Source organism: Ceratotherium simum, chromosome 26 (genome assembly GCF_057802395.1).
Source record: "Ceratotherium simum simum isolate JZ-2026a chromosome 26, ASM5780239v1, whole genome shotgun sequence".
In the NCBI taxonomy this organism is placed as follows: Eukaryota; Metazoa; Chordata; class Mammalia; order Perissodactyla; family Rhinocerotidae; genus Ceratotherium; species Ceratotherium simum.
In genome coordinates, this window is record NC_141925.1 from 31,879,228 (window position 1) to 31,906,200 (window position 26,973).

The following is a 26,973-nucleotide window of genomic DNA, read 5'->3' on the forward strand; positions in this document are numbered from 1 at the left end:
TGGGCTAAGTGAAATAGACCAGACACAAAAGAGCAAATACTGTATGATCCCGCTTGTATGAGGCCCCTGGAGTCGTCAAACTCACAGAGATAGAAAGTAGATGGTGGGTGCCAGGGGCTGAGGAGGGAGGTGGGAGTTAGTGTTCAATGGGGACATAGTTTCAGTTTGGGAAGATGACAAAGTCCTGGAGATGGATGGTGGTGATGGTTGTACAATAATGTGAATGTACTTAATGCCCCAGAACTGGACACTTAGAATTTTATGTTATGACTATTTCACCACAATAGAAACAAAAGAGAAGAGAAAAAACCTTCTTCTATTAAAGATTTCAGACCAAAACTCCCCAGTGGGGCAGAGGTTGTTCATCGCACGTTTAATGGCACATGCAGCATTCAGAACATCGCGATAAATAGGCGGGGTTTACATGTCACAGAAACGTCCACAGGCAAAGGTGGGGCTGGCCAGGGGTTACCTGGGACTGGGCAGCCTCCCCCGGACTCGCATAGGCAGGAGCAAAATCAGGGCGGCTGCACTCGCATAGGCAGGAGCAAAATCAGGGCAGCTGCACTATCTCATCTGAATTTCAGGTCACCAGAAGCTCGTGAGGCTCTTTAGGCCCGTCCAACTCACGTCAATGTTGGATTGAGGAGATATTTAAGGGGGAGTTCAATCAACCAATGACTTAGGTCTGGGGGCCGAGGGCTGGTCTCACATATTATTTTCCTAAATCAGGAGGATCGAGGCTAGGACAACGGGCTGCATGTGTTTCCTGGGACGTGGACACGTGGTAACTGGAGGTGTGTCTGCTGGAGAATGACTCGCAGGGACTCTGGCTCTGACCTCTTTACCTTGAACACGTTTCAGGAAACCCCTCCTCATCTCCCAGCTCTCCACGAAGTGGGGCAGCAGTCAGTGTGGGGGTCCCCCCTCCTGACTCAGAGAGAACAGTGATCCAGAACTCTGCTCACCGGATCTCGGAAAGTCCCTGATTCACATGGTATTTCCTTTCCATACTGGGCGTCTCGGCAGGCCAGAGTGACTGACTGCCCCTGACTGTCTGGCAAAGCAGCCAGAGTTCCCAGCCCACCCGAGGCAGACTTGCCAAGAGAGGTGAGTGCAGCCACTCGACCACGTCCACTCCTCCAAACACGCAGGCCTGGGGCCCGTGTGGGTTCCCCGCAGCCGGCACGGCCCTTGCCCCAGAGTCAGGACCCCGACTCCGGGGCCTCCCTCCTCTCCGAGGCTGACGTCACCGAGAGGTTCTCCCACCCTGACATCTTCAATGGGACCCTCTTCGGGGCAGGCAGCATTGGAGGGAGGGGCCTGGACCCTCTCTCTCTTAAGCCTCAACTTCTTGCTGAAAGCCCAAGGGTCCCTGTGGGGACCCCCTGGACATCATCACCCCACATTCAGACTCAGACATGGGGACCTGACATCACAGGGCCCCGGAGGACGGGAGCTGCCTGGCCCGACTCTGGAGAGGAGGGTGACAAGAGGGACAAGAGGAACCCTTGTCCCCCGGTCAGCTCCAGCAAGACCTGGCCAGCCCACAGGACCCAGGCCAGCTCGGACTCATACAGCCTGGCGCCTCGGCCACTGGGGACGAGCACACTCCTGTGTCCCCCTGAAGACTTGGGAGGAGTGACGGGGGTCCCCTAAGATGAGCCCTCAAGCATGGAGAGGAGGGAGGCGTGTGGGGGGCACGGCCACCCCCTCCTCGGCCTGGGGTGTGTCTTGTGTGCCCTTTGTTTCTGAAATGCAGAAGGTGACTGTTTTATTCCAAATGTGAGTCCGGAGGGAGGGGTGGCCCCTGAATGGCTGGGACGCCAGCCCCGCCCTGCAGCCTCCCCGACACGGACACGGACACCAGCATACGGGAAGCGGGGCTGCGGGCGCGGGCGGGCGCTCAGACGGTCAGAGAGATGAAGCTGTTGTAGCGCTGGATGTTCCTCTTGAGGATCTCGGAGCAGGGGCCCAACACGCGCTCGAAGCGAGGCCGGTCCAGCTTGACGCACTTGAGGGGCCCCCGGGCCACCACGGTGGCCGCCCGGGGCCGGTTCAGCAGCAGTGCGATCTCCCCTGGGGGCGAGAGAGAGGGGTCAGGGCCTGGCTCCCCTCTGGGGCTGCAGGCAGGTGGGACCCCCAGATTTAGGGGAGATAACAAAAACCCCGGGATGCTCAGTTAAGTTGGAATTCCAATAAACAAAAAAGTGTTCAGTGTAAGTACATCCCACGAAGTATTCGGGATCTCTTACACCAGAGTGTCATTCCCTGTTAACCTGAAATTCAAACCCAGTGGGGTGTTGTCCTGTGTCGTGCCCGACCCGAGGGCAGCAGGTGTGGCCCGGGTGCCCCGGGGGCGGGCGGGGGGTGGAGGTGCTGAGGGCTCCGCCGCCTCCTCAAGGTCCTGCCCTCCCGGGGGGGCAGTCCATGTCCATCGGGGTCCGTGGGGGGTGCCCAGGCCTCAGTCAAGGCTTCTACTGCAGCCACATGGAGGCTTGGCCCGCGTCCCATGGTCCCCACAGCCCTCCATCTCATGGCCCTTACCGGGACCCCCAAGGAGAAGCTGTGGCCCCAGGAGGGAGGGGACCCCACTCACCGAAGTAGTCGGAGGGCCCAAGGCGCCCCACCTCCACATACTCCTCATTCGGGGACCGGCGCTGGAGGACTGAGGCCGTGCCCTGTGGACGCCAAGGGGACACATAAGGATCGACCGGCCCAAGTCACCTAGCACAGGGGTCCCCCATGAAGAGGGCTGCCCCGAATCCCCCTCCCACTGCTCCCTTCCATGTGCCCCCCTTATAAACTGAATTCCCCGTTTTTCCTCCTCGTGGACAGAAGGGCGTGGGGTGGCTGAGTCCACCCTCCAGAGACCACGTCCCCTCCAGCCCAGCGCCACCTCCGTGGTGGGAATTCCGGGCACCCACAGGCCGGGTGGCAGCTGGGAGAATTCTGGAGGTGTTTCTGAGCCAGCGAGACACCCGGCTGACCTTGGTCAACTCTCAAGGGCTGGAGCGCATCCAGCGCACCGGACGGCGGGAGGAGCGTGGTCTCAGGGTCACACTCCCGCCGGACCCCTAACACGGGCGTCTGCAGACATCGCCAGCTCAATGATTAACACGGAGCCGCGGCAGCAAGCACGGAGCGGCCGTCACCCCTGAGAAGCTCGGCCTGTGGTGGGGCAGGAAGGACCCGGTGCCACAGAGGGTCCATGCCCAAGGCCCCTCGCCTGCCGTGTAACTGGGCCAGGCTCTCGTCGGGGGGACCCGAGACTGTGCCCGTCCATATCTGGGGATCTCTCTACACCTCCAGCCATGTGAATGATTCTTACAAACCGCCCAGTGCACACAGTCGGGGTTCAACACTGACCCCTCCACACGAGGTCACTCCCAGGGCTGAGCCCCCCATACGGCCGTCACAAAGGCCTCCCGAAGACCACTGAGCCGCCCCGACTGGTCACGAGCTCCCTCCTTCCGCCTCCTTCCAGTGCCACGTCCACTTCACGGTGAGGAGGCTGAGACCCAGAGGGCGAGGCTACTGCGGCATTGGGGTCCCCCAACCCCTGGGTACCCAGGGCGCTCAACCCCGGCGGCCAGCAGCACCCACACAGTCTCAAGGTGGGCTCGTTCACCCCAGCTCACCCAGACCAGCCTCACGTGCCGGTCTGGCCAGCCCAGTTAATGTGTAACTGCAGCCTGCCACGGTCTGGGGGACATGGGTCAGGAGACCCCGCCGGTGCCCGCCGTGCTGGAACCTCAGTCACCAATGGGCAGCCCACCCCGAATGGATCTCCCGACACTGGCCCCCACCCCAGCTCCTGGTGTCTGGGGTGTTTATGAAGCCAGCTGATGGATGGAGCATGCCGTCTAAACAGCCAGCCGTCTAAACAACTGGCCGTCTCCACCCTCCCTCGGCCGGGCGCCCACAGGCTCGGGGCTTTGGGCGTACGTGGTCCCTCCCTGAGCCCAGAGAGAGACATGGAGCCCCAGGCCCCCACATGCCAGAACAGCCTCAGTGTCCCCCCACCCAGGGCTGGCGCCGGCTCAGGCCACGTCCTAGGCTCCACAGCCCACGCTGGGGGACGGCTGAGGGGAAACACGGGCTCTGAAGTTGCCCAGCAGCGAGACTCGGGGAATCATTCAACTTCTCGGGAGCTGCCACTGCTGAGAGAGAGCAGTCGGCTCAGGGTCGGGAGCAGACGGCCCCAGTCAATGAGAACCGCCAAGACGGGCAACACATCCTGATACCCTGTTGTGTTGACCTAATTCTCCTTATGTTTACGCCTTTTTATTTAGGATGCATATAATTTATGTGCCTTTCATTCTCATTTTAGACAACTTTCCACTTGACAATTGGGATTGTTTTCCTCTTCAGAAGCCCAGGTGTGGAAATGAAGGTCCCTCATTTACAGAATTACCCGGGGAAACTCCAGGCTTAAAGCACCTGTTCAGATGCTTTGAACCCCAAACAACAGAAAACCCAACTTGAGGTGGCTGAGGGCTACTAAAAGTCATCTATTATCCCACAGAACCAGAGACTGGCAGGAGGGCTTCAGGGCTGGCTGATTCAGCGGCTCAGAAACATGTCAGGAATCCAGGTTTGTTCTCGCCTCCTGCTCTCGTGGACTCAGTGGGGTTTCTGCTCCTCAATCAGGTCCCTCTTGGTGGCACAGTGGCTGCCATGGTTCCTGGAGTCACCATGCCTCCCCCACACAATCAGCAGGAAAAAAGAACCCATTTCTTCCTCCTGCAAATCTCTCCTCATCAGCAGAAAAACCTTCTGGAAACTCCTGGCCTCCTTCTCTCACACTTCACTGGCCAGAGCAGGTCACGTACTCACCCTGAACCACCACTGGGGAAGGATGGGGATCAGCGTGATCGGCTCCCACTCGGGGGATGGGGCTGAGGATTGGGGCTCTGTTGCAGGAGGAGCAGGGATGGGTTCGAGGTGGGCCACCACGGTCAACTGTGCTGACCGTCCACCTGAGGCATCACCATCCTGTCTCATCTGTCATCCTCCGAGAGGCAAGGACACCTCTCCCACTCTGTCATTCTGGAATCAACACTGAACCACAGCTGTACTGGCAGCATTTCTCCTAGGCCAGCGGCCCGTCTTACATGGACGGCATGCTGGACGAGATGAAATACAAGGTGACCACCGAGGAGGATGGAACGTTCTCACCTCTCACACATCTGAGATGGAGGGTGTCTGGTCCCCTGCACACACGGTGCCAGGACAGACCCTCCTGAACCATGAGGATGAAAGCACGTCAGGGGCCCAGTTGGGCACTTGACACACGGGGAGGACACAGATGCTGCCAGCCAGCCGTCTACCTAGTCCAAGCTCCTCCCTTTGCAGTGGGCATCGCAGGGCCACCTTGCTGGGGGTCACGTGACCACACTCTCTCTGACAGGAGGGGGGACTGGGCCACTCCTTGGTGCTCCTTCAGCCGTATGACCTCTGCCACAGGCGCCATGGGGCCGTGGGAAGCAGCCGCTCACCCCTTGGAATCCCCACAGTCATAGCTTCACAAGAAGGGCAGACACTTCTTCATCTTCAGCCGCGTTGCTTCAGGGTCTGTGTCATGGCAGCCCAGGCCGTCCCCTAATGATACACCCCCCAGTAAAATGTGGCAGCCCCTGTCCTGTGGCCGCTCTGTCCACTGAACACGAGAAGCCAAGCCTGAGAGTGGGATCGAGGGACGGCAGAGGAGGGAGAGAATGGGGCAGGTGGACCAGACTGGCGTGGGCCTCCACCCGGCACAGCTGAGCGTTCCCATGGCACCACAACAGGCGTGACCACGGCCACCGTCTTCCAGGACCACGAAACCATCGATTGTCCTGCAAACGACCCTCCCGTCCGAGTTCATTTCCCAGGCCACTGTGAGGGCAGCACAGACGTCCTCAGGGAGCGTAGGTCGGAATTTGGGGGCTGGAAAAACACACTTGCCAAAACTCTCCATCGTATTCCCCAAACGTCTCACTGCTTCTCACCCAACTCTAAAAATAAGTCAGGTCCCAAAGAAAACAGCCAGTGAGGACGCACAGGAAAATGCTGCCGCCGGTGACCCTGAGGGGAGGGGTATAAATGACCCGTTTTCATTTCCACAGTTTCAATTTTTAAAAATTTTCTGCAAAATCAATAACAAAATCAACTTTTTGGTTTGTGACAATGGGTGAATGTGACTTTTTTTGTGTGTGTGAGGAAGATCAGCCCTGAGCTAACATCCATACCAATCCTCCTCTTTTTGCTGAGGAAGATTGGCTCTAAGCTAACACCCGTGCCCATCTTCCTCTATTTTATATATGGGGCGCCGCCACAGCACAGCTTGACAAGCAGCGTGTAGGTCCACATCCAGGATCCGAACCCACAAACCCCAGGCTGCCAAAGCAGAGCGTGCACACTTAACGGCTACGCCACTGGGCCGGCCCCTGAATATGACTTTTATAAGAAAGAGAACCAGTCAAGGTCGGGGTGGAGAACTTTTGTTGGGGGGGCCCTGGGCTCCCCGTTCCCTGGAGCAGACCCCCAGCCTGGCATCAAGCCCCAAAGCTTTGGGCTTGGAGGCCCCCTGACTGAGTCAGTCTGATGACAGAGCCGGGAGAGATGGGAAGATGAGGTTCCCGCTGCAAGGCCGGCACACGGGATAAGACAGCACCCGGCACAGGGGTGGCCTGGCCGCAGGCCTGTCCTCCAGGGGCTCTCACCATTCACCTCACCAAGAACTCTGAGTACATCTCCTTTCATTTATTCTTTCAGGCATAGCTTCATTCATTCACCCGGGGCACGCCTTCATTCATTCACCCAGTATTTGTTGAGCAACCAGGAGCCTAGCTGTGCTCCAGGGTGCAGACCACAGCAGAGACCAGGACAGACACAGCCGCCCTTGTGGGATCAGCTCCCTGGTGGGACAACAGACGTGATCACAACAGAGCTGTGGGCCTGGCAGAGCCAAGGGACAGCGCCTGGTGGAAGAGGACCCCCGCCTCTCCGGGCCTGTCGTCCGTGCCCGTGGTGGAACATCACTCAAGGAGGGAAGGAGGGAACCTACGCCAGGGCCTGCTGTGGGTGGAGGGGGCCGGACAAGGAGCACACACTCCTCGGTCCCATGTGTATGAAGTTCCAGAAGAAAAAAACCATTTTATTTAAATGAAAATAGTTTAAAAAAAAACACTATCCCAGCCATAAATGGAAACTGGTATCACTTCCCATAAATTAAAACGCAACTAAAAAGATGAGCACCTCAGGGCAGGAGCCAGAAAGGGCTGAAGATGCACCAGCCTCGCCCGCGGCGTTCCCCAGACAGGGCCAGGAGACGGGACCGAGACCGAGGAGAAGCCTGTCCCAAGCATCGAGCGGCACGTCGCCCCTGTCTCCTGACTTGAGATCAACCTGTGGACCGAGCACTAGGAGCCTGGGCCCAAACTAGGCTCTTCGATGCGCTGCCCATGTCTCGGGAAGGCCCTTCACCGTGTGAGCCTTGCCCTTCCCCTCTGCAGGATGGGGGCAACACTGTCACCCTGGCAGCACCGGGGCGAGGTCAGAGGATCTGGGCTTCGGAAATGGTTTCACACACGTCCAACACGACAGATCGTCACGAGGGCGGCAGACACTCGAGTAAACATGCAGAGTGGATGGACACAAAATGCCCGAGCCCGGGGTCTCAACATTCCCGACAAAGTCCCACCTCTAAGGAAACTCCTCGAAACCTGGAAAATTAAGACTGTACCTCTCTGTCTTTATGTTTTATGTGCATCGCTGTCTGCCTGTGTGTTTCTGTATTTAAGCAGAAGCAGAATCCCGCACGCGTGTGCACGCGCGCACACGCACGCACACAGGATTAAACCAGCCCATCTTATAAACACTCCCAGGAAGCTCTGTGACTTCTTCCGAGAACATGAGTCCCATGCTTTTTAAGGTCTTAAAGAAGGAATCATTGCAGCAAAAACTGTTTTCTCCACGTGGAAGATAATTTCAGGATCTTTACTGAAATTCCCTTCCCTCCAAACCCATCTCTGCTCCCCAAGGCGGTGGCTGCTCTGAGCTCCCCAACCAGCAGCGCACTCCAGATGCTTGGGGCCGGCCGCCGGTCTCCTCGTTTGTGTGTTTTAAGGTGCCCGAGCCACTTCTCCAGGAAAGCCCCCATTCCTTGTCCCCGAGGCACAGCTGACAAGATGCCGTGTGCGGACGTCAGGCACCTGGCTGCAAACTGTCCTCGCAGCAGCTACTGCAAACGCACTCTGGTTGGTGCGCGGCGCTGGGTCGAGTTTCGTGCCGATGTTCCGTGGATCATCCAGAGGGCGGGGCCTTGGCCAAGGGACAAACAGCAGCTTCTGTGGGAAAACAGCAGGGTCAGTGTGGGCCCTGGCGCCAGAGCTGGGAGAAGGGGGACAGGTGGCACCGGGTGCAAAGCCATAAAAGCTGCTTGGTGAGGGTCCTCCGTCTCCAAACCCAGCTATTGTCTCGGTTCTTCCTGAGGCCAGCCCGTGTCCGTCAAGGGACAGGAAAGTGACTGGTGATGGACGCTCCAGCAGGCACTCGTCCTGGGCACGGGGACGGTGCCCAGGTCTGGCGAGACGCACGCGGCCGCACCAGCTCGCATCTCTGAGCAGGACCGGACAGGGGCGTGCCAGTCACAGGCCGCGGCTCCGGAGCCCCCGCCTGTTCCCAACACCCTTCTGTGGCCCAGTCCCTCCCTGTCACCTGCACGACGAGAGCTCCTGCAGATACGGGGAACCAGGGCATGCACAGGCCTGAGGCATCGTGGCCGGAAACGCTCTGCTGTGTTGCCAGTGGAGTGACAAAGCCCTTTCTGGACCAGCCCTAAGGCCCCGGCAGCCAGGGCTCCTTCCACCTCTTGCGGGAGGGGGCGTTGCTGGCAGCCTGTCGTCTGCTCTGGGGTTGAGTGGTTCCCAGTGGTCAACACCAAGCATCCGAGTGAGGTCCCCTGGGTACCTCCAGCTCAGCAGAGACACAGCCCGGCTCGTCATCTGCCCCCGGTCTCGACACATCTCTAGCTCTGGGCTCGCTGTGCAGCTGAGGGCCCCCACCCGACAGGCGGGGCCAGACAGTGGGCTCCAGCCTCAACGCCTCCCCTGCTGACAGGTCACGGAGGCTGGAACCTGCCCCCTGCCCCCTCCTCTCCACCATGGTCTTCGTCCCCTTCTGCCATGTGATGGCCAGAGCCTCAGCCTCTAGGCTCCCCCATCCATTCCACTCCATCTCTGCCTACAGTGTGGACGGTCATGGACGGCTCCCAGAAAGAGCTCTAAAAGGCTTCCCACCACCCATAGACCACATCCCAGCTGCATCCTGCAGCGTTGGAGGCTCTTCCCAAACGGGGACCAGCAGCGTGTTTGGCCCCCTAGCCACTAGCCTGCATGTGTACAAGTCTCCCCGCGTGACACCTGGGTCCAAGGATGCCACTTCATCCACGGTCACTTCCCCCTACTGTGTCTCGTTCATTCAACCAACAGATGTGGCCTTCCTTCCACGTGCAGCCACCGTGCAAGACGCCAGGGCTCCCTGCGCCAGACCCCGGCTCTACTCTGCCTCAGCAACAAGCCCGCCCAGCCCCGGCACCTCGTAATCCCCCGAGACCCCCGACCGGGAAGGACACGAGCATCTATCACACTGAACACGCCCCTTGCCCCTCGAGGCGGCCGCACCTGCGAGGTCAGTCTGCACGGCTGGCCTGGGTCCCCGGCTCCAATTTTCTTTTCCAGTTAGGGCTGAATGAGCCGGAACCCCGTGCCCAGGCTCCCTTGTAAACGCCAGTCCTCGTGTGGGAGGAAGAGGGGAGGCGAGAAGAGTCCCCACAGGGTCCCAGGCTGTGTGCCGTTTGCTCAGAGGCTTCACATGGCCGATCCATGGGTGGTCCAGGACACACAGCCGGCCTGGCCTGGGGGTCTCCCACCAGCTGCTCCAGCCTCCGTGTGCTATGCTGGGGTCTGTGCACGCGTGTGCACGAGTGTGTTAGCACATGTGTATGCCTGAGCGTGTGCACGGGCGCGTGTGCCTGTGTGTGCGTGCGTGTGTGTGCATGGGCACACCTGTCCACTACCTTTTATAGAAGTGAAAAAGCAAGAACACGGCCCCACTCTGCAGGCCGCCAGGCTTCAGCCCTCCTCCTGACTGCTCCCGGCTCCTGCGTCACCTCCTCCCTGTGCCACTGCCACTGGTGCCGCCTGAGGCTCTCAGGCTCCCCTCCCCCCACCCCCACCCACCCGTCACCGCTGACTCCGCTTCCCCCCTCAGCCCTCGGGGTCCAGCCAGAGACCCAGCAGCCCCCTAATGCCTCAAATGCACGCCTCTAAACAGGACTCGGCCCCTCCCCACTAAACGGCCGTCTTTGCAGGTCCATGGTTCCCAGCCCCCCCAGGGAAATCAGGGGCAGCGAGGGGCCCAGGACAGTGTGCAGACCTGTCCCTCATGCCCAGCCTCTCGGCCTCTGCCTCAAGCCTCCTCTGGGCCGTCGTGGGGATCCAGACTTCCATTTGGACCCCCTCCAGGAGGACCCTGTGTTCCAAACAACCCCGGCCCCATTTCTCCACAGCTCGAAGCTCTCCATCACCTTTGGAGCCTTCTGTCCAGGTGTTTCCTCCCCACTCAGCCATCAGCTCAGGCCGCAACAACACGCCTCCAACAGCATATGCTGTTCCCTCAGCCTGAAGGCTGTTCCCTGCCTTTGCCTGCAATGCCCCATTAACTCCCCGAGGTGCGGGTACCGAGCCTGGCAGGGGCCCAGAGGCCTCTCCATAGTCAAGATGGGGAGACATGGGCTCTGCTGGTGGGTCTGTACACCCAGCACAGGACGGGGCCTGGAAAGTGCTTCCGGAACGAACCTACAGAGGCAGAGCTCGGGCTCCTCTGACAAAAGGACTACTAGTGTTTGCTCGGTCCCGATGGCACTCGAGAAGGGGGCTCACGGATCCCGGAGCAGACAACCCCAGGGACATGCTGGCCCGGAACCCAGGTGCTGCGTCGACCTGTCCGGACGCTTTCCTGGTCTGCTGCCCCAGGAAAGAATCTCCATGCTTGCTCAGCGAGGACGAGGGGCAGAATCCAGCCACAGCTTCATTTCATTCCTTTACGGTTTGGCAGGGGTAGGAAGAACGCAGAAGCTCTCAGCCTTGCCTGGGAACAATTCCAGCGGGTGCTCTGGAAGTCCCCAGGATCCCCGCCGTCTCAGATCCCTTGGGCGAGGCTGGGGCAGAGCGGGGGCCTGGGGCACCTGCTGGGGCTCCGGGGCCCCAAGCGAGTTCAGTGTGGGTATCTCACCAGTGGATTGTTCCAGAAGCCCAGAAGCAGACACCAAGCCTGGTCTTGCTTCTAGGGATCTGTGCTTCAGACCCAAAGGAGGGGCAGGTGACGGCCGGTGCAGCTGTCCTCTTCCCAGGCCCCCAGGACGAGGGGCTCCCAGCTCCCAGGCCCGAGGCCATGCAGGACGTCCGGCTTCTCGGGCGTCCCCTCCTTCCACCCAGGGCGAGTCTCGTGCTCAGGGAGGCTAAAACTACCCAGACGACAGGTCAAGAGTGCTGTCCCTCCTGGAGCAGCTGAGAGAGGCAAAGGGACCTCCCACAGCCAGGGAACGAATGGACTCACTGACCGCCTGAACCGCCATTTACAATTGGTCCGGTCATTGCGGGAGTCTCAAGGACGGCGAGGCGGATGGGGAGTCTCCTGAGCGCCCAGAGTCATCATGCTGGCGTGGGGCGGGCACTGCGGGGCCGCAACTCCAGCCCCCGCTCGGCTGGGCGGCCATGGTCACCGTCCCTTGCTTCTCCCAGCTTCAGTTTCCCCTCTGTAACATAAGTTGCTACTGATTCGACTTTCCCAGGTTCTGGCAAAACTCAGATGAGTTTGATCAGGGGGGTGATTGTTCGGGGGTTGGTGTCCTCTTAATTTCTCCTGCTGCGTTTTCTCATCGGCAAAATTGGGAGGATGGTGGTTACGACCTCAGGGACTCATAGGATCAAGTGAGCTAAATACGGAAATGAGTGACAGGAAACACTTGAAAAGTGTTGGCGCTCATGGTCATCATCAACACTATAGCAGATAAAATTGGGGGGGGGGCTTGGATGGATACACACAATGAGGTCCATCCACACAATGAGGTCCATCCAGACCATGGAATATCATTCAGCCTTAAAAAGGAAGGAGATTCTGACACCAGCTACAGCACGGATGGATCTTGAGGACACAGGGCTAAGTGAAATAAGCCAGATACAGAAGGACAAATCCTGTAGGATTCCACTTGTACCAGGTCCCTGGAGTCATCAAAATCAGAGAGACAGAAAGTAGATGGTGGGTGCCAGGGGCTGGGCGGGGAGAGGGGGAGTCAGTGTTCAATGAAGACAGAGTTTGGGAAGATGAAGAAGGTCCAGAGATGGATGGTGAGGATGGCAGCACAACGGGAATGTGCTTAATGCCCCTGAACCGCACATGGAAAAATGGTTAAGATGGTAAATTTTATGTTATGTGTATTTTACCACAATTTAAAGAACTAGAAATTGTTTCAAAAAGGGCCTGGCTGGGGCTGGCCTGATGACATAGTGGTTTAACTTCAGTGAGTTCTGCTTCGGTGGCTCAGGGTTCATGGGTTCGGATCCCAGGTGCAGACCTACACCACTCATCAAGCCATGCTGTGGCGGCATCCCATATACAAAATAGAGGAAGATGGGCACAGATGTGCGCTCAGGGCGAGTCTTCCTCAGCAAAAAAGAAAAAGGGCCTGGCGATGGAATCTGAGCGGCCCTCCCCATGGCCTTCACTCTCCTGTCCCCGCACAGTCTCAAGGGGCCCACACTCCTCAGGGGTCACACTCTGGGCTCCCCAAGTGTCCCTCTGTCAGGCAGGGCCCCCTGGTCGCCCCCCACGCTCCTCCCCGCTCTGTCCCGAGCGGCTCACGGGCCCAGGGGCCTCAGGGCGCAGTGACCTCGAGCTCATCTCAGGCATGACTGGTGCCCAGGAAGCCGCCCCGTACCAGGAGCCTTTCCCTCAAGCTCCCCAGCAGCCGACCCTGGGGAAGGACAGCGGGGCCGGGGCGCCACAGCTGTGGACCGACACTGGTGAATTAAAGAGACACACTTGGCCGTATTTCGATGGTAGGGAACAACTTTCTCTCTAGGTCACTGCTTGCTCTGGGCACATGGGGTTCCAGAAGGCGGGGGTCCCGAGAGCCTGAGCCCCACTCAGCTGCCGTCTCCAGTGGGGAGCAGAGGGGCCCACGACCATCGGTCCCACCAAGGCCAAAGCCACCCTCGGGCAGCCGCGGCTCCCAGCCGTTGGGTGGCGGTGGGGCCAGGGGGTATTCGACACCCTCGAAAATTGATTCGTCCAGAACTGAGCATCTGTTAGGATTTCCCGGCCAAAACATCCGTCTTTATGGCAACGGCCTTTGCACGCTGCTTAACCCCCTCCTGGTGCCAGGAATCGTGTACAGATAACGCAGGGCCTCGGAATCCAGCAAAGACATTCCACATCTGTCTCGTCTGGGGACGCCTGTGCCGCCGTGGGAGACCCGAGCGGAAAACGAGATCTGGGAACGGCTGAGATGGAAACACAGGCCCTTGGGGGGTGGGGGAAGGGAGAGCCCTTCATGCTTTTTTGGGGGAACATTCCTCCCTTTCAATGTTTCTTACATTAATAAAAAAAATCAAAAAGAAACCCTCAGGAGGAGGCACACATTGGGAAGTCACACCAATTGTCGTGGGGATGTAGCAGGTAGCACATCTTTTCCTGAAGGTACTTCTGGGTCACTGGTCTTACTCCAGCAAGTGACAGTTACTTGCATCACTTTTAAAAATTTATTTTAAAAAAGGCTCCATCTCTAAACGCAGATGCGCGGAGCTCCAGGCCAGCCTCGGGCACCAGCAGCTGGTTCTGCGGCCTCCCCCATTCTTCCTCTACAGAATATTCTTGGGGACGGTGGCTGAGAGGGCCCTGAATCACAGGAAAGCACACAGCAAAAGATGCCATGTGAGGGGACATTGGTTTATCCCCCCTCAAGTCAGTGTGGTCCCGTAGGAGCCCAGGAGTGCCCCGCCCGGCTGGCCTGGGAGCTGTCCTCGCCTGCCAGAGTCCCACCCACAGTGTGGGTGGAGGCCTGCCCTGCCCGGGAGGGCCTCCAGAGGGGCCTCCGAGGGGACAGGCAGCCCTCCCAGCCCCTAGATGTCGAGGCCGTCCGGCAACGAGGAATGAGATGGGTCAGTGCCCGGGGGCCCTCGGACTCCTGCGACCCTCTCAGTGTATGTCAGAGCCGCCAAGACAGGGCCTGGGAGGCTCCCGGTGTGAGAGCCCCGAGGCAGGGTCAGGGTGGAGCAGGAGGCCACTCAGAGGTGCTGGGGGATCTGGGCACCAAGCAGACACCAGGCGAGGGTGAACTCAAACCCACCGAGATCCGGCCACCACACTCCTTGGTGTTCACCCAACGGGTCAGGTTGAAAACTCAGGTCCCCACAGAACCCTGCACACAGTGTTTATAGCAGCTTTATTCATAATTGCCAAAACCTGGAAGTGACCAAGATGTCCTTCAGCAGGTGATGGATAAATAAACTGTGGTCCATCCAGACAACGGAACAGTACCCAGAGCTAAACAGAAAGGAGCTATCAAGCCACGAAAAGACGAGGAGGAAACTTAAATGCGTATTATTAAGTGACAGAAGCCACTTTTGAAAAGGCTACATGCTGTATGATTCCAACTATAGGATATTCTGGAAAAGGCAAAACTATGAGACAGAAAAAGATCAGTCATGGTCAGGGGTGGGGAGGGAAGGATGAACAGGCAGGGCACAGAGGACTTTTAGGGCAGTGAAACTACTCAGTATGATACTATAATGGTGGATACATGTCACTGTACATTTGTCCAAACCCACAGAATGCACAAGACCAAGAGTGAACCCTAATGCAAACTGTAGACTTTGGGTGATGATGACATGTCATTGTAGGTCATCAGTGGTAACAAACGCACCATCTGGTGGGGTTGTTGACAGTGGGGTTGGCTGTTCATGTTGGGGGTTGGGGGTTATATGGGAAATCCTTGTTCCTTCTGCTTAATTTGCTGTAAACCTAAAACTGCCCTAAAAAATAAAGTCTTTTAAAAAAACGAACTCCTGAGAACGCTGACACCCCTCACTGCCAGTGACCCAGGCCACAAGCAGCAAACATCGGTTACCGCGGGCCGCCCCTGTAGGGCACGAGGATGAAGGCCTGAGCTCCTAGTCCAGCCGGGCAAACTGGAAAAGAGATTTTAGTTTTCTGCTAGAGGAAGCTGGAACAAGACCGCTGTCCTTCAATACTGACCCGCGGCCAGTGAGCACTGCGCTAAGTCCCCCCCAGACGGGGAAGGTCTGGCACCAACCACGGAAACGTGACAGTAACTGCCAGGTAGAGGCCAAGACCACGGCCTGACCCTGTGCAGATGCTGACCGGCCTAGGGCACCTCCCAGCAGGCCCAGGCAGCTGGCAGTGGAGAACGTGGCCCGGCGGGTGGAGGGCCAGAGTGAGCCACGCAGATGGACTCACAGGGAGGAGGGTCCCAGGACAGAACCAAACATACCAGGCGTCCCCCAGGCCCCTTAGAGAGCCTGGGGGTGAGTGTTGCCATCCATGCAGGGGTCACAACGTGAACATCAGGGTGGGTGTGATCCAGCCCGGCCTCCTCCTCCCCCTGTGTCTGGACCACTCCCCCTCCTGCACCGCCCCCGCGCCCACCCTCCCACAACACCCGCTGCCCCTGCCCTCACGCCTCTCTGCTCCCACATGAACCTTTGAGGTGTAATGTTTATCAGGATGCCCTTCCTCTACCTTCTCCACCTGGAGAACTTCTACGCACACCTCAATACACGAACCCCACCCGCCCGTCCATGTCTTCCCCATCCGTTGGGTCCACTCACCATCATCTGGAGGTCACTGCTCTACCCCACCGGCCTTCCTGCTTTGGCTCAGCCCCTTCTCCACGCAGGACCCAGAGCAAGTGGGTCCGACAATCATCCTTCTGCAAAAATCAGGGTGCCGCCCAGGTGCTGCCATCGCCCCACTGGCAGTATTTTGATGCCTCAGCCTGGCGCACAGTAGGGGCACACATGGGCTGTCACAAATGACCCTATGCAAAGATGGGACATGTCATCGGGGGCCTGTGGAGATCTCCTTCCTCAAATTCTGCAGAGACGACGGTGGATTCTGAACATCCTGCCCCTAGTTCAGGCATCCAGGGATGAGTAGCAGGCCCCGTGACGAGCAGGGAAGGTTCCAGGCCAAAGGTGGCTGCGAAACGTTCTGTGTTGAAGTTGTTTCCACAGTGTGGACATTCATAACATTAATTTGTTAAGAGAGGAGATAAATCCCATTTAGCACTTCCATGGCAACGCCTCCCAGGCTGCACAGCCCAGTGTGGGAGCCAGCAGGGAATCGCACCCTCGAGATTTTATGGGGAACCAGCTCTCGGGGTGCAGCTGTCCCCAGGCCACACAGAAAGCGGGGCACACAGAGGAATGCAGCAGAGGGAACCTGAGATGCCCCGACTTGCACTCCCACTCCCCACCCCCAGCCCCACCCAGATCCTCCTCGGAAGGTTTCCTGGAGAGCGAGATCCCAGACGTCAATTCTGATGAGGCTTGGGAACAGCTGGGCGGTCTGCATGCCTTGCAGGACCTGGCACATTCTCGACACATCCTGTCCTCTCTGCCAGGCCCGAATGTCCTCTCTCCCCGGGGAGGCAGCCAAGGTCTGTTCGTAGCCACAACCCCTGTGGGTCTCACAGCCGGGCGACCAAGAGCTACTCGAGCCACCAGGCAATTCCAGGCCTTTGGAAACTAGAAGAGGTCCTGAGAATGGCCAGGACACCTCCCACCCCACAGGCTACTGCAGGTCGTGGCCTGGGAGGCAAGGGATGCTCAGGCCCCTGGGAAAACCCGCTGGTACCTTCCGTTCTGTGTCTGTCAGGCCCCAGATTCACACTCTCGGATCTCAGGAGGAATGATCCCGCTCTGCTCTGAGGAGAATACTTCCAAGAGCTCTGGGACCAGGTGTCTGAGGGGCTGAGAGACAGCCGGTGTGAGCGACAGAGACGGGAAGACCAGAGAAGCCTGCGCCCCCCAGGAGGGGTCCCCGCTCCGCACAAAGACCCTCCAGGGTCACGGGAGGCTGGGGTCCTGCAGCCTAGCTCTGCCTTCCCACTTGGGCCCCCGGAGACCGCAGGTGTCAATGACTCCATGAGGGTCTGCAGGAGCCGTTTCCCACATCGGTGTGGGGCGGGGGGTCTCCACCAGGCTCCCCGGCACTGGGGGACAGCAGCTCCCAGAACCGTCACGTCTTCCAGCAGAGCAGAGCGAGGCCCGAGCCCCTGCACACTCCTGCAGCCCTCGGGGGCTCGGCTCGCTGACATCCACCCAGGAGGAAGCAGAGGGACAGAGGGAGACCTGGCAGAGGGCGGGTGGGTGAGTGAGGGGAGTGAGGCAGGAGCCCGCGATCCCGTGGCCGAGGGACGAGGCCTCCAGTGGAAGTGTGTCTGCAACCAGCCATGGGCACAGCTGACCAGACAGTTTGCTTTAAAAACCCTCTCAGGGAGGGATGGGCACAACTGTGCGAACCTGAGGGTGTCTGCCAAGACCAAGAGGGACACTTGGTCAATCGACCCCAGGGAACGAGCGGCTGGTCCCGAAGGCCCGGCATGTCCCCTCTGCCTCCAGGAAAGGAGAGAAGGCGGCACCAACCTGCAAGCCAAGCGAAGACCCCGAGTCCCGCCACCTCCGCCACCTGCCTGCCTGATGCCCGGGCCCCGGCCCCCACACACACCTACACGGAGGCCTCACTACTCTGGAAGAGTTGGAAGGCAGGTGTATTATCAGGGTTCTCCAAAGACAGAACCAACGATGCGTATGTGGAGAGAGATGGGTTTACGTTAAGGAATTCACTCCTGTGATTGTGGGGGCTACAAGTCCAAACTGCAGGGCAGGCCAGCAGGGAAGAGCAGGTGCTGTGACCAGTCCAACAGCCGTGTGCAGGCAGAGTCCCCTCTTCCTGGGGGACCTCAGTCTTTTTTCTCTTAAGTAAAGCCTTCAACTGACTGGACGAGGCCCACCCACACCATGTAGGGTCATCTGTTCGACTCAAAGTCAGCTGATGTCAACCTCAGTTGAGTCTGAGAAACACCTTCACAGAAACAGCTAGACTGGTCTTGACCAAACATCTGGTACCATGGCCTTTGGACCCATAAAATTAACCCTCACAGCAGGTAACCACAGGGCCCCGGCGCCTCTCCCACTGACTCCATGGCGGGGCACTGTACTGTCCAGTTGGCTCCATGAGTGTCACGAGAACTTTGGGTAAATAGTAGAAATGCACAATTAGCCTATTAAAAGAACACAGCTCCAACCAGAGTGTCAGCATGTCAGAATGCTGTTTGCAAAGTCTTTTAGAAGAATAAAGGCCACTGTCACTTCTCTCCTCTTACTAAAATGTCAACCACCCAAACTGTCACCGAGACCTTCAGAATATCTAACAACAGGACAGCCCAGGGGGTGGAATTGCTGGTCTCGAAAACATACACAACCAACACTGACGTTTCCTGCTTAATTCCATATATTGGCTGACTCCTCCTTCAGCTGACTCCAGGGTTAATTGACAGGTCAGGCTTCTCCACTCAGACGCAAAACCCAAAAACCAGGGGCCATCCCAGCAGCCTCCTAAACCAAGGGGACAGCCCCAAGAGATGGGCGGCCACGCAAGTCGCTCGTCTCCCAACCCCAGTCTCCCAACCCCGTCAACAGCACGACGGCCTCCGGGGCCTCAGACGGCTCGCCTGGCGCCAGGAGAGAACAGAGCTGGTGGCTGGGCCCGACACCGCCCGTCTGTCTTAGATGTGGCCCGTGGACCGCTTCTGGCCATGCAGGAAACAACAGCTTGAAGCTGCAAACGCCTCTTGGGTTGCATTTCAGTCCTGAGAGCGTCTGATTCCCTCCAACCCTGGGGTCCCACTGTGACTGACCAGATTTGGTTGATCACAGAGGAACAGGGAAAAAATTTGAGTTGCCAAGGAGACCACTTCAAATACATTTTACAACGTTGTGAAAACTATACCTTCCGAGAGGGTTGGGTTACATTCCAGAGGCCGGTACAATACACTGTTTATGTGCCTGTGCCTCGGCCCCCCTCTCATCCCCCACCCCACATACCACATGCACTCCGTCAATGGCGGGAGGACATTCCTGCCGCAAAGCCGAAACCTCTCCACAGAAGCCGGTGGTCACCGTCACCGGCTCGCTCTCTGGAAAGACTTTCTTGGACTCTCTCTGTGCAGGAGGCCTCAGGAGCTCCTGGAGGTGGGGAGTCACGCCCACCCCCAGCACCATCTCTCGGTGATTCTGCAGGGCAGCCTGTGGGGTCTCTGAGAATCAGCTGCTCGTGACACAAAACCACGCAGCCTTGGTGCCAGGTTCACCCTCAAAGTAGGTCATGAAAAATGACCCTCAACGGACGAGCAGTAGCAACACGCCCAGGGCCACAGGAAACACCTACAGTCAAGTCCCAACCATGAGCCAGGGGACAGGAAGGAGGAGGAACGTGACGCACAGGAGGCAGCGCTCACACTGTCGACATCACTCTAGAATGAGAAGCGCGAGACACTTGGACTCACGTGCACATGCACACACACACGTGTACACACACACATGCACGCACACGCACCGGGAGCAAAGCACACAGGACAGAGCCACCGGGATCAGGAGCGAGACTCTGGCTGACTTTTGCCTCCATCATTTGCTGGCCGCGTGTGTCCTTGGGCAAAGGACCAGCCCTCTGCCCCCTCTCCCGGGCGAGACAGGACCACTAACGGAGCCTCCCCCGTGGGGTGTGGTCAGATTACATGTACGCCCGGCTTGGCGCAACACCTGGCACGTCCTGAGTTCAGAAAGCACCAGCTCCTGATACCGTGATCAATTACGTAACCGACTATGGGACGCCCCCCTCCTTCCCTGTGCATTCCAGGAGGGCCCCTCTCTGGCCTGTGCCTTTCACGCACATTTTTACGGTTTTTCTACCCGTGGCCTTGGACCCAGCTGGGAGGAGGCCTTGGTCCACTGAGAATAATGGACAGTTGTCTGGGCCGGCCAGAGCTACTCATTCCCTTGGCTTCAAGACCATAAAGCTGAGGCCTTAGACGGAAAAGCCTGGGAGTGCCTGCAGAGCCCACCAGCGAGGCAAGAGGGTCTGGTGAGGACTGAAGCAAACTGGGGGCACCTGCATACCCAAGGGGCAGCTGCCTCGCAGGTCCAGCTGGGTGTGGCCAACAGGGTGCAGGGCTGAAGTGGCCAGACGCCAGATTTTCAAAGAGAATTAAGAGATCCAGATTTTTATGTGAAATATCCTGATTTTCAAATATCGACAATTAACTCAAATGTTTAAAAAAAAAAAAAACAAAACACTGTGCAGGCCAATACAAACTCGTCTCTGGGCTGAACTGGGCCTGTAACCACCAGTTTCTTATTAACATTGGTGGTACGGCAGTCATCAGAGCTGCCGTCCACATCCTGGTGGGAGGCAAGGAGGGGGCTCCAAGCACATATTTATTTCAGTGGTGACAACTGACAAGAACTGATAAGCAATCCCAGAAGTTGGTGACTTGAAACCACACTCTGTCACTGTCACAGGGTCCTGGGGGGTTGGCTGGGCCCAGCTGGGCAGCTCTCCCTGGGTCTCTCTGCGGTCGCAGGCGGGTGACGGCTGGAGCTGCTCATCTGAAGACTCGACTGGGCTGGATGGACATCCAAGATGGAGCACTCAAGCAGCCGGCCGCTGACCGTGGAGCTCAGAGCTGCAGTGGACGAGCCACATCGCGTGGGCGTCTCAGAGCAGCAATGACCAAAGGCTTCGGGGCCTCTCGCGTGGGGCCATTAGCTTCTGGGGAAGTTCAGGGCTGAGCCTTCAGAATGAACGTTTCTGAAGTCACGGCTGCGAGGCGGGTGCTGAACGATGCTGGGTTGGCTCCTTTCTCGTCTGTTGAGCGGAGACCTCATTTACCACTGATGAGAATCAGAGTTTGCTCTGCCTCTGCTTTTAGTCCTTCTTCCCTTTTCAAGAAACGTTATTGTTCAATGAGGCTCCCACCCGAAGGACGAGGATGCTGCCCGAGAATCTGTCGCCACGAAGGCCATCCTTCCAGAAATGTTGACGCAGCCTTCTGGAAGCTGCGGTTGGAGACGGCCTCCATCACTCATTCACACATGCATTCACTCATTCATTCATTCACTCAACAAGCGTTCTCCGGGCGCCTCTGTCACAGGCTCAGGGCTGGGACAGGGGGAGGGAGGTGACCAGGTTCCCAAATGCATACTGTGAAGCTCTAGGGTCGGCCACCATCAAGACCCTGCCTGTGCCCCGTCCTCCCAGTGCCTCAGATGCGCCCCCAGACCATCGATCTCCCTCCCGCTGTTCTCCTACTCGCCTCCACAGCCTTCCAGATCATTCCTGCAAGGAAGCGCAGGCAGGCGGCGAAAGGAGAGCCGAAACACGCATCTCCCAGGAAGGGCTCCTGCAGGAGCCCAGATGAGAGTAGCGAGTGGAGGGGGGTCTACATCTGTTGATTTTCATCCGAGTGGCTCAGGCTGCGTGGACTGCGTCACAGACGTGGGTGACCGCCTACAAACAGGGTTCTGAACCTCCTCGCCGACATCACAACCTGGGAAACTCTGCGTCTGTTGTTTCAGACAAGAAAGAGGCTCCCGAGTTGGGTTACGTTGGCCAAACATCCACAGAGCTGAGTGTCTGCACCTGCCTTCTTTCCCGTGGTCCCCAGGCAGCGACACGCCTGCCCCCAAGATGGGGTGGTGCCCCCAAGGGCGGCTGTGGGGCAGGATGGGCATGTCAGCCACGATGATGGTACAAGTGGCCACGTTGAAGGCCTCCTTCCTCCGACAGCAAAACACACAGCTGGAGAACGTGCTCTCATGAGCCCTCCTGCCCGTGAGGACTAGAGAAGAAGGCAACGAGCCAAACAGGAACATACTTCTGGCTCCATGTAACTGGGCAGCTGCCCACAGTCGAGGCCGGTCACTCACTCAGGCCTGGCCGCCTGCCAGGAGGGCTTTCTCTCCGGGGACCACGGCGGAGGCTCAGCCCCAGGCGGGATGTGCAGGCCACAGCAGCTGCTTGCCTCGATCAGTGACAGGCTGAGTGTGGCCGCCACGGATTACGGCCCCAGAGCCAGCTGTCGCCGGCCCTTCGTGGGGGCTGAGGACGGTGAGAGGGACTCATCGTGTCCAGGCTGAGGGACCTGGTGCCATGTTTGAAAATTACACTTTTAATCTGAGATCATTGTAGATTTGCACACAGTGGTAACAGACAACACGGAGAGACCCCGGGTGCCCTCAATTTACACATTTCCTCCAGGGATAATGTGCTGCAGATCTCTAAGTATCACGTCAACCCCAGTTCTGACAGTGGGCACGTCCCCGATCTTGTTCAGATTCCTCATCTTCGCTCGCACGTGTGTATACGTGTTCAGTTCTGTACGATGTCACACACGTGGGCTTGGGGACCTGACACCATTTCTTAAGAGGCGACCTTTCCAATTGGACACCAGTGCGAATGTGTGAGGCCATCACCCCACACGGCCCGTGCTGAAGCTGGTGTGGGGATGGAGGCTCATCCTCAGGAGGGTGGGATGAACTCAGAGCAGACGGCCCTTGGTACCCCCACTCCCAAAGCGGTACTTGCCCCGCCAAATGACCCCTGCACAGAGCCTGCAACACGCGGCACACGCAGGACTCACCTCCGTGATGATGAAGAAATCGTCCCCAGGCTCCCCCTGGACCACAATCTTCTCTCCATCTTCAAATTGGACGGGCTCCAGGGCGTCGGCCACCGTCAGGCGCTCCCACTTCTCCAGGGACTCTAGAGTGGGCGGGACGGAGAGGTAGTCAGTGTTAGGGCACGAGGCCACCGCGCGTCACCCCGGGGATGTTTCTTGGAAAACACCCACACTGTCAGCCCTGCGGCCAGCCATCAGGCTTTGCTGCGAGAGAAAAACAAATAAAACAGAAGCATCTTTCTGTGCCAGGAGGGCCTGGTATCTTTACGATAAGTCGGGCCCAGGACGCACCCGCTAAACACTCCATCCTCAGCAGGTGGACGGGGCTCTGGAATGGGAGCTGCTCCGACACACAGCATGGGTTTAACGTAAATAATGAAAGTTGAGTCTGTGCTAACTTCGTATGAAAATGCTTTTGTTCCCTTCAAAAGAATAGAGCCGCCCATATTTCTGCAAACAATAGAATCACAGCTAAGCACTTGGGCTGCTAAGTGTTTAAAATAATTCAGGGCAGTTGGAGCAATTCCTCGTTCACAGGAAACGCCGTTCAGTGCCACTCAAAGAACGGTAACCGCACTTATGTTGCAATATTGAGGCAGAGTATGCCTTCCGTTATTTTAGGTCAAAACACTTATTTCCAATGCCAATTTATTTTTAAAGCCTGCAAATTCTATCTACCTTTCCACTCTTTTTCATGCCTTCCCCTCCTGTTATTATCCATCCCGAACCCGCAGGAAGGAAAAAAAACACATGATCCTTTTATAAGAAAATAATGATCGCCTGATTAACTATTTCTTTTTTGGCAAAAGACACTTTCCTGGCCCGTACTTATCAGAGGCTACATATGTAGGTCGGCTGCTAAAAATACAAAGCAAAGCATTTATTTTGGATCTGGGTTAGGAGGGGGACTTCTCTGCTTTAAAACTCCTGCCGAGGCTGCACGTTGGAGGAGTGAGGCCACTCCAAGCACACTTGCTCCACCAGCTTTCTAGAAAAAGGCCGATACTAGACAGAGCTGCTTCATCATTCAGAACCTGGCAGCCTCCTCGAGCGGGCCAGCACTTCAGTGAACACCTGAGACCCGGCCACACAGGGAGCTGAGGGGGAAACCACACCTTGTGTCTAGGAGGAACTCGGCCCACACGCCAGCATGCAGCGCGGACGGTTCTGTTTATTGGTTTCTTTACGAGGGCGACAAGAAGTGTTTCATTTTACAAGTTGTGTTGCAAGTAGGAAGTTCGTTTCCACAGATCTGATCAGCAGTTTTTTCTATTACGTTTGAAACCGTAATATTCTAAGGTCTGAAAATCAGGACGTGCACCAGCTTTATCCCAACATCATAGGTCCTGGGAGAGCACTTCCAGCAGAAACGGTGGGAAATGCCCATTCTTTGGCCCCAATTTTTCAAATGTCTTAAGTTTCTGAAGCAAGAAGCATTTGGGGCATTTTTACTACAATCCAGAATCCCCGAGCTGTACATTTCCGGATGCTAACAGCCTGCCCCACGTGGGAAACAGCGACCCAGCTTCGGGGAGTTCAGCTTTCAATGCCCTGTCTTGGAAAGGGATTTCAACAAGGCACCAGGACGGGGATGCTATAAACACAGGCCAGTGCCCCACAGGCTCCTCAGAGTCAGCTGCCCGCAGAGGCCGAGACAAAGCCGGGGGCGACTGGGACGGTGGGACTCGGGTGCACCTGCCGAGACAGGGAGACTCGAGAAGGATTCTTCGCCCACACCTCCACCCGGACATGGCCGCCCGCTGCCAGCCTGCGAGGGCACCACCCCGTCCTGGGCCACCCCTGGTGTGTTGACGAGGAGGAACTGGAACCTTGAGGGCACAAGTGCACAGTTACGTTTCCAAGTTCTTACTGAGGGGGAAACGCCCAAGTCCACACACAGGCCGGAGCAGGCGGCCAAGGGAGAGGCCTTCCCGCTACCACCACTGGCCACCGGCCACCTTCTGGAGGACTTTATGCAGCTAATGGTGACTGGACAGGCGGAAGCATTAGAGTCCTGTTGTCATTCCTCCCGACGGCCATGGAGAAGCCAGCCACACTTGGTGGCTGTCGCGTTAATCAAAGGGGATCAGTGTGAGGACAGGAGGCTGACCGGAGGCTGTAAGAGCATCTGACGGGCCAATGAAAGGAGCAAGTGGACAAACGTGGGGAGGTGACTGACGGGCACCTGGTGGCACTCTGGGGCCAGGCCCCCCACCCCCTGCTCCAGCTCAAAGGGAATGGGAGATGACAAAGGCCTGCAGAGGTCCTAGGTTTGGGATTTCATGTGGAGCTAAAATACTCCCCCTTAGCCCCTGCAAAATCCTGGGGACCAGCTTGTGAGGTTGCCAGCTTTCTGTTTGTCCAAGTACAACATTAAAAGAGAGAGAACCACTACAAAGAAGCCAGACATAAACAGCAAGAGTGTGGAGTCCCATTCCTATGAAATGTCCGGAACAGGCCAATCCACAGAGAAAGGAAGCGGATTGGGGTCCCCGGGGGCTGGGCCCGAGGGGTGTTAGGGAGTGACAGCTGACGGGGATGGGTCTCCACTGGGTGTGACGAGAAAGGTCTGGGACCAGACAGTGGCAGTGGGTGCCAACACTGCGATGTATTTAAACACCCCTGAATTTTAAATGTGATGTGATGTTTTTACCACAATAAGAAAAGAAGAACCACGACCTTCTCTCATCATTTCACAGAAGGATTCAGAGGGGACGTGGCTCAGGGTGAAGCCCTCCCCAGGAGAGGCAGCGTCAGGCTGCCAATGATGACCACATGGGACAGGCCTGGAGGATCCACCCGGCAGGCAGTGCCGAGCAGGGTGCCCTCGCCTCGCCCAGCTCCTCCGTCGTCTGCAAACCGACTTCAGCAGCACCAACCCACCAGACCGCTGAGTGGGTTCCCACAAGCCGGAAGCCGCACCCACACCACCAGTGCCCTCCTGTGCGCCCTCCTGTGCCTCCTCCGGGAGGGGAGCATCAGGGTGCCGCCACGGCCGGGAGGCCTCGGGCTCAGCCCCTCTGGTGTCTTCTCCCAGCTGACATCACTCACTTTTGGTCAGAAACCCGGGCCTCCAGGCAAATGAATCAATTGCTGCAGCTGGATCACGTACCCCCTGAAGCCCCTCCTGAAGGTGTCTGGGGTCTGTTTTGGGTGGAGGATGATTCTGTTCTTTCATTAATTTTGTCTTAATACCTACTTGATTGTTTTTGGTAAAATTGCTCATACTCACTACAATTAACTCAAGAAATAGGGCGAAGTATAAAGAACGTGGGGAAAAAATTGCTAAAATACCCCCCAGAAATAACCATAGTTGACCTATCAACTCCATTCTGGTCACCTCTCTGATCACAGACCCAAACAGAAGGATGACAGAAGGAGAAGCAGAAACACTTATATAATGACAGGATACTAGACATGTCCTTTTCAACAGAAAGTCTTAAGTTTTATTTTACTCAAATTTAACAGAAGAAAAAGAAACTTGAAGTGAAACTGAATTGTAGGTGAATGTCTTTTCAATAGCTTTCCCAAAATTTTGCACATACATGCCATCTACACACCTATGTGCTCTGTTTTGGGTTTTTTAGGTCTGTGTTGATACATGGAATCTAGTGTGTCCGTTTTATTGGCCATATAAAAAACCCCATCATACAACACAGGGCATTTACTCCTTAATGACAGACGTTAGGTTGTTTCTACTTTCTCGTTATTGTAAAAATTGCTGAAATGAACATCCACGTCCATGTCTGCTTATGCCCTCATGAGAAACTCGCTCAAAAGTAAAGATCTAGAATTTGTAGCATCCTATGTCTATTCTGTTCCTAAGATCCCTAACTAGTCTTATTTTGGTCCTTGATCTGTCTCCTTAGCTCTTTCGTCTCTCTTTTAACATCACTGTCATTTTCTCTTCGGGCCTCTGTTCTCTTGCTTTATTGAATGTGTGTTCTCAAAAGTTCTACACTGGAATTTGTTTTGCTTCTTTGGATGTGGTTCCCTCCCGAGTGGGTTCTCTGCTGTGTTGCTCTGAGTCCTTCTCTGCAGGTCCTGCACCTGTGGCTGGTCTGCTCCGCGGCCAGGCCATCTCTTTCCAGCTGGTTCAAGCTTGACATGGCGATTCGGGCGGAAGTTTCCTCTTGGCCTCCTCTCTGATCTTCAGTTTGAAGGGC

The 26,973-nt window shown here is 57.1% G+C and overlaps 1 protein-coding gene across 3 annotated transcripts in view; it reads right to left on the reverse strand.

The window, feature by feature from the left end:
* Positions 1–356: 356 nt before the first annotated feature.
* Positions 357–26,973, reverse strand: part of PRKAR1B (protein kinase cAMP-dependent type I regulatory subunit beta) — a 150,075-nt gene continuing 123,458 nt past the window's right edge. For 2 of the 3 annotated variants that reach the window (XM_087417429.1, XM_087417428.1), the window contains exons 9-11: positions 22,769–22,890; positions 2,600–2,681; positions 357–2,079 (exon numbers count right to left, since the gene is read on the reverse strand). In XM_087417429.1, the coding sequence (XP_087273555.1) occupies positions 1,907–2,079; positions 2,600–2,681; positions 22,769–22,890 (377 nt within the window). In that variant the 3' untranslated portion in view covers positions 357–1,906. Of the gene's footprint in view, positions 2,080–2,599; positions 2,682–7,193; positions 8,334–22,768; positions 22,891–26,973 lie in introns of those variants that run through there. The other variant, XM_087417430.1, reaches the window with a different exon arrangement.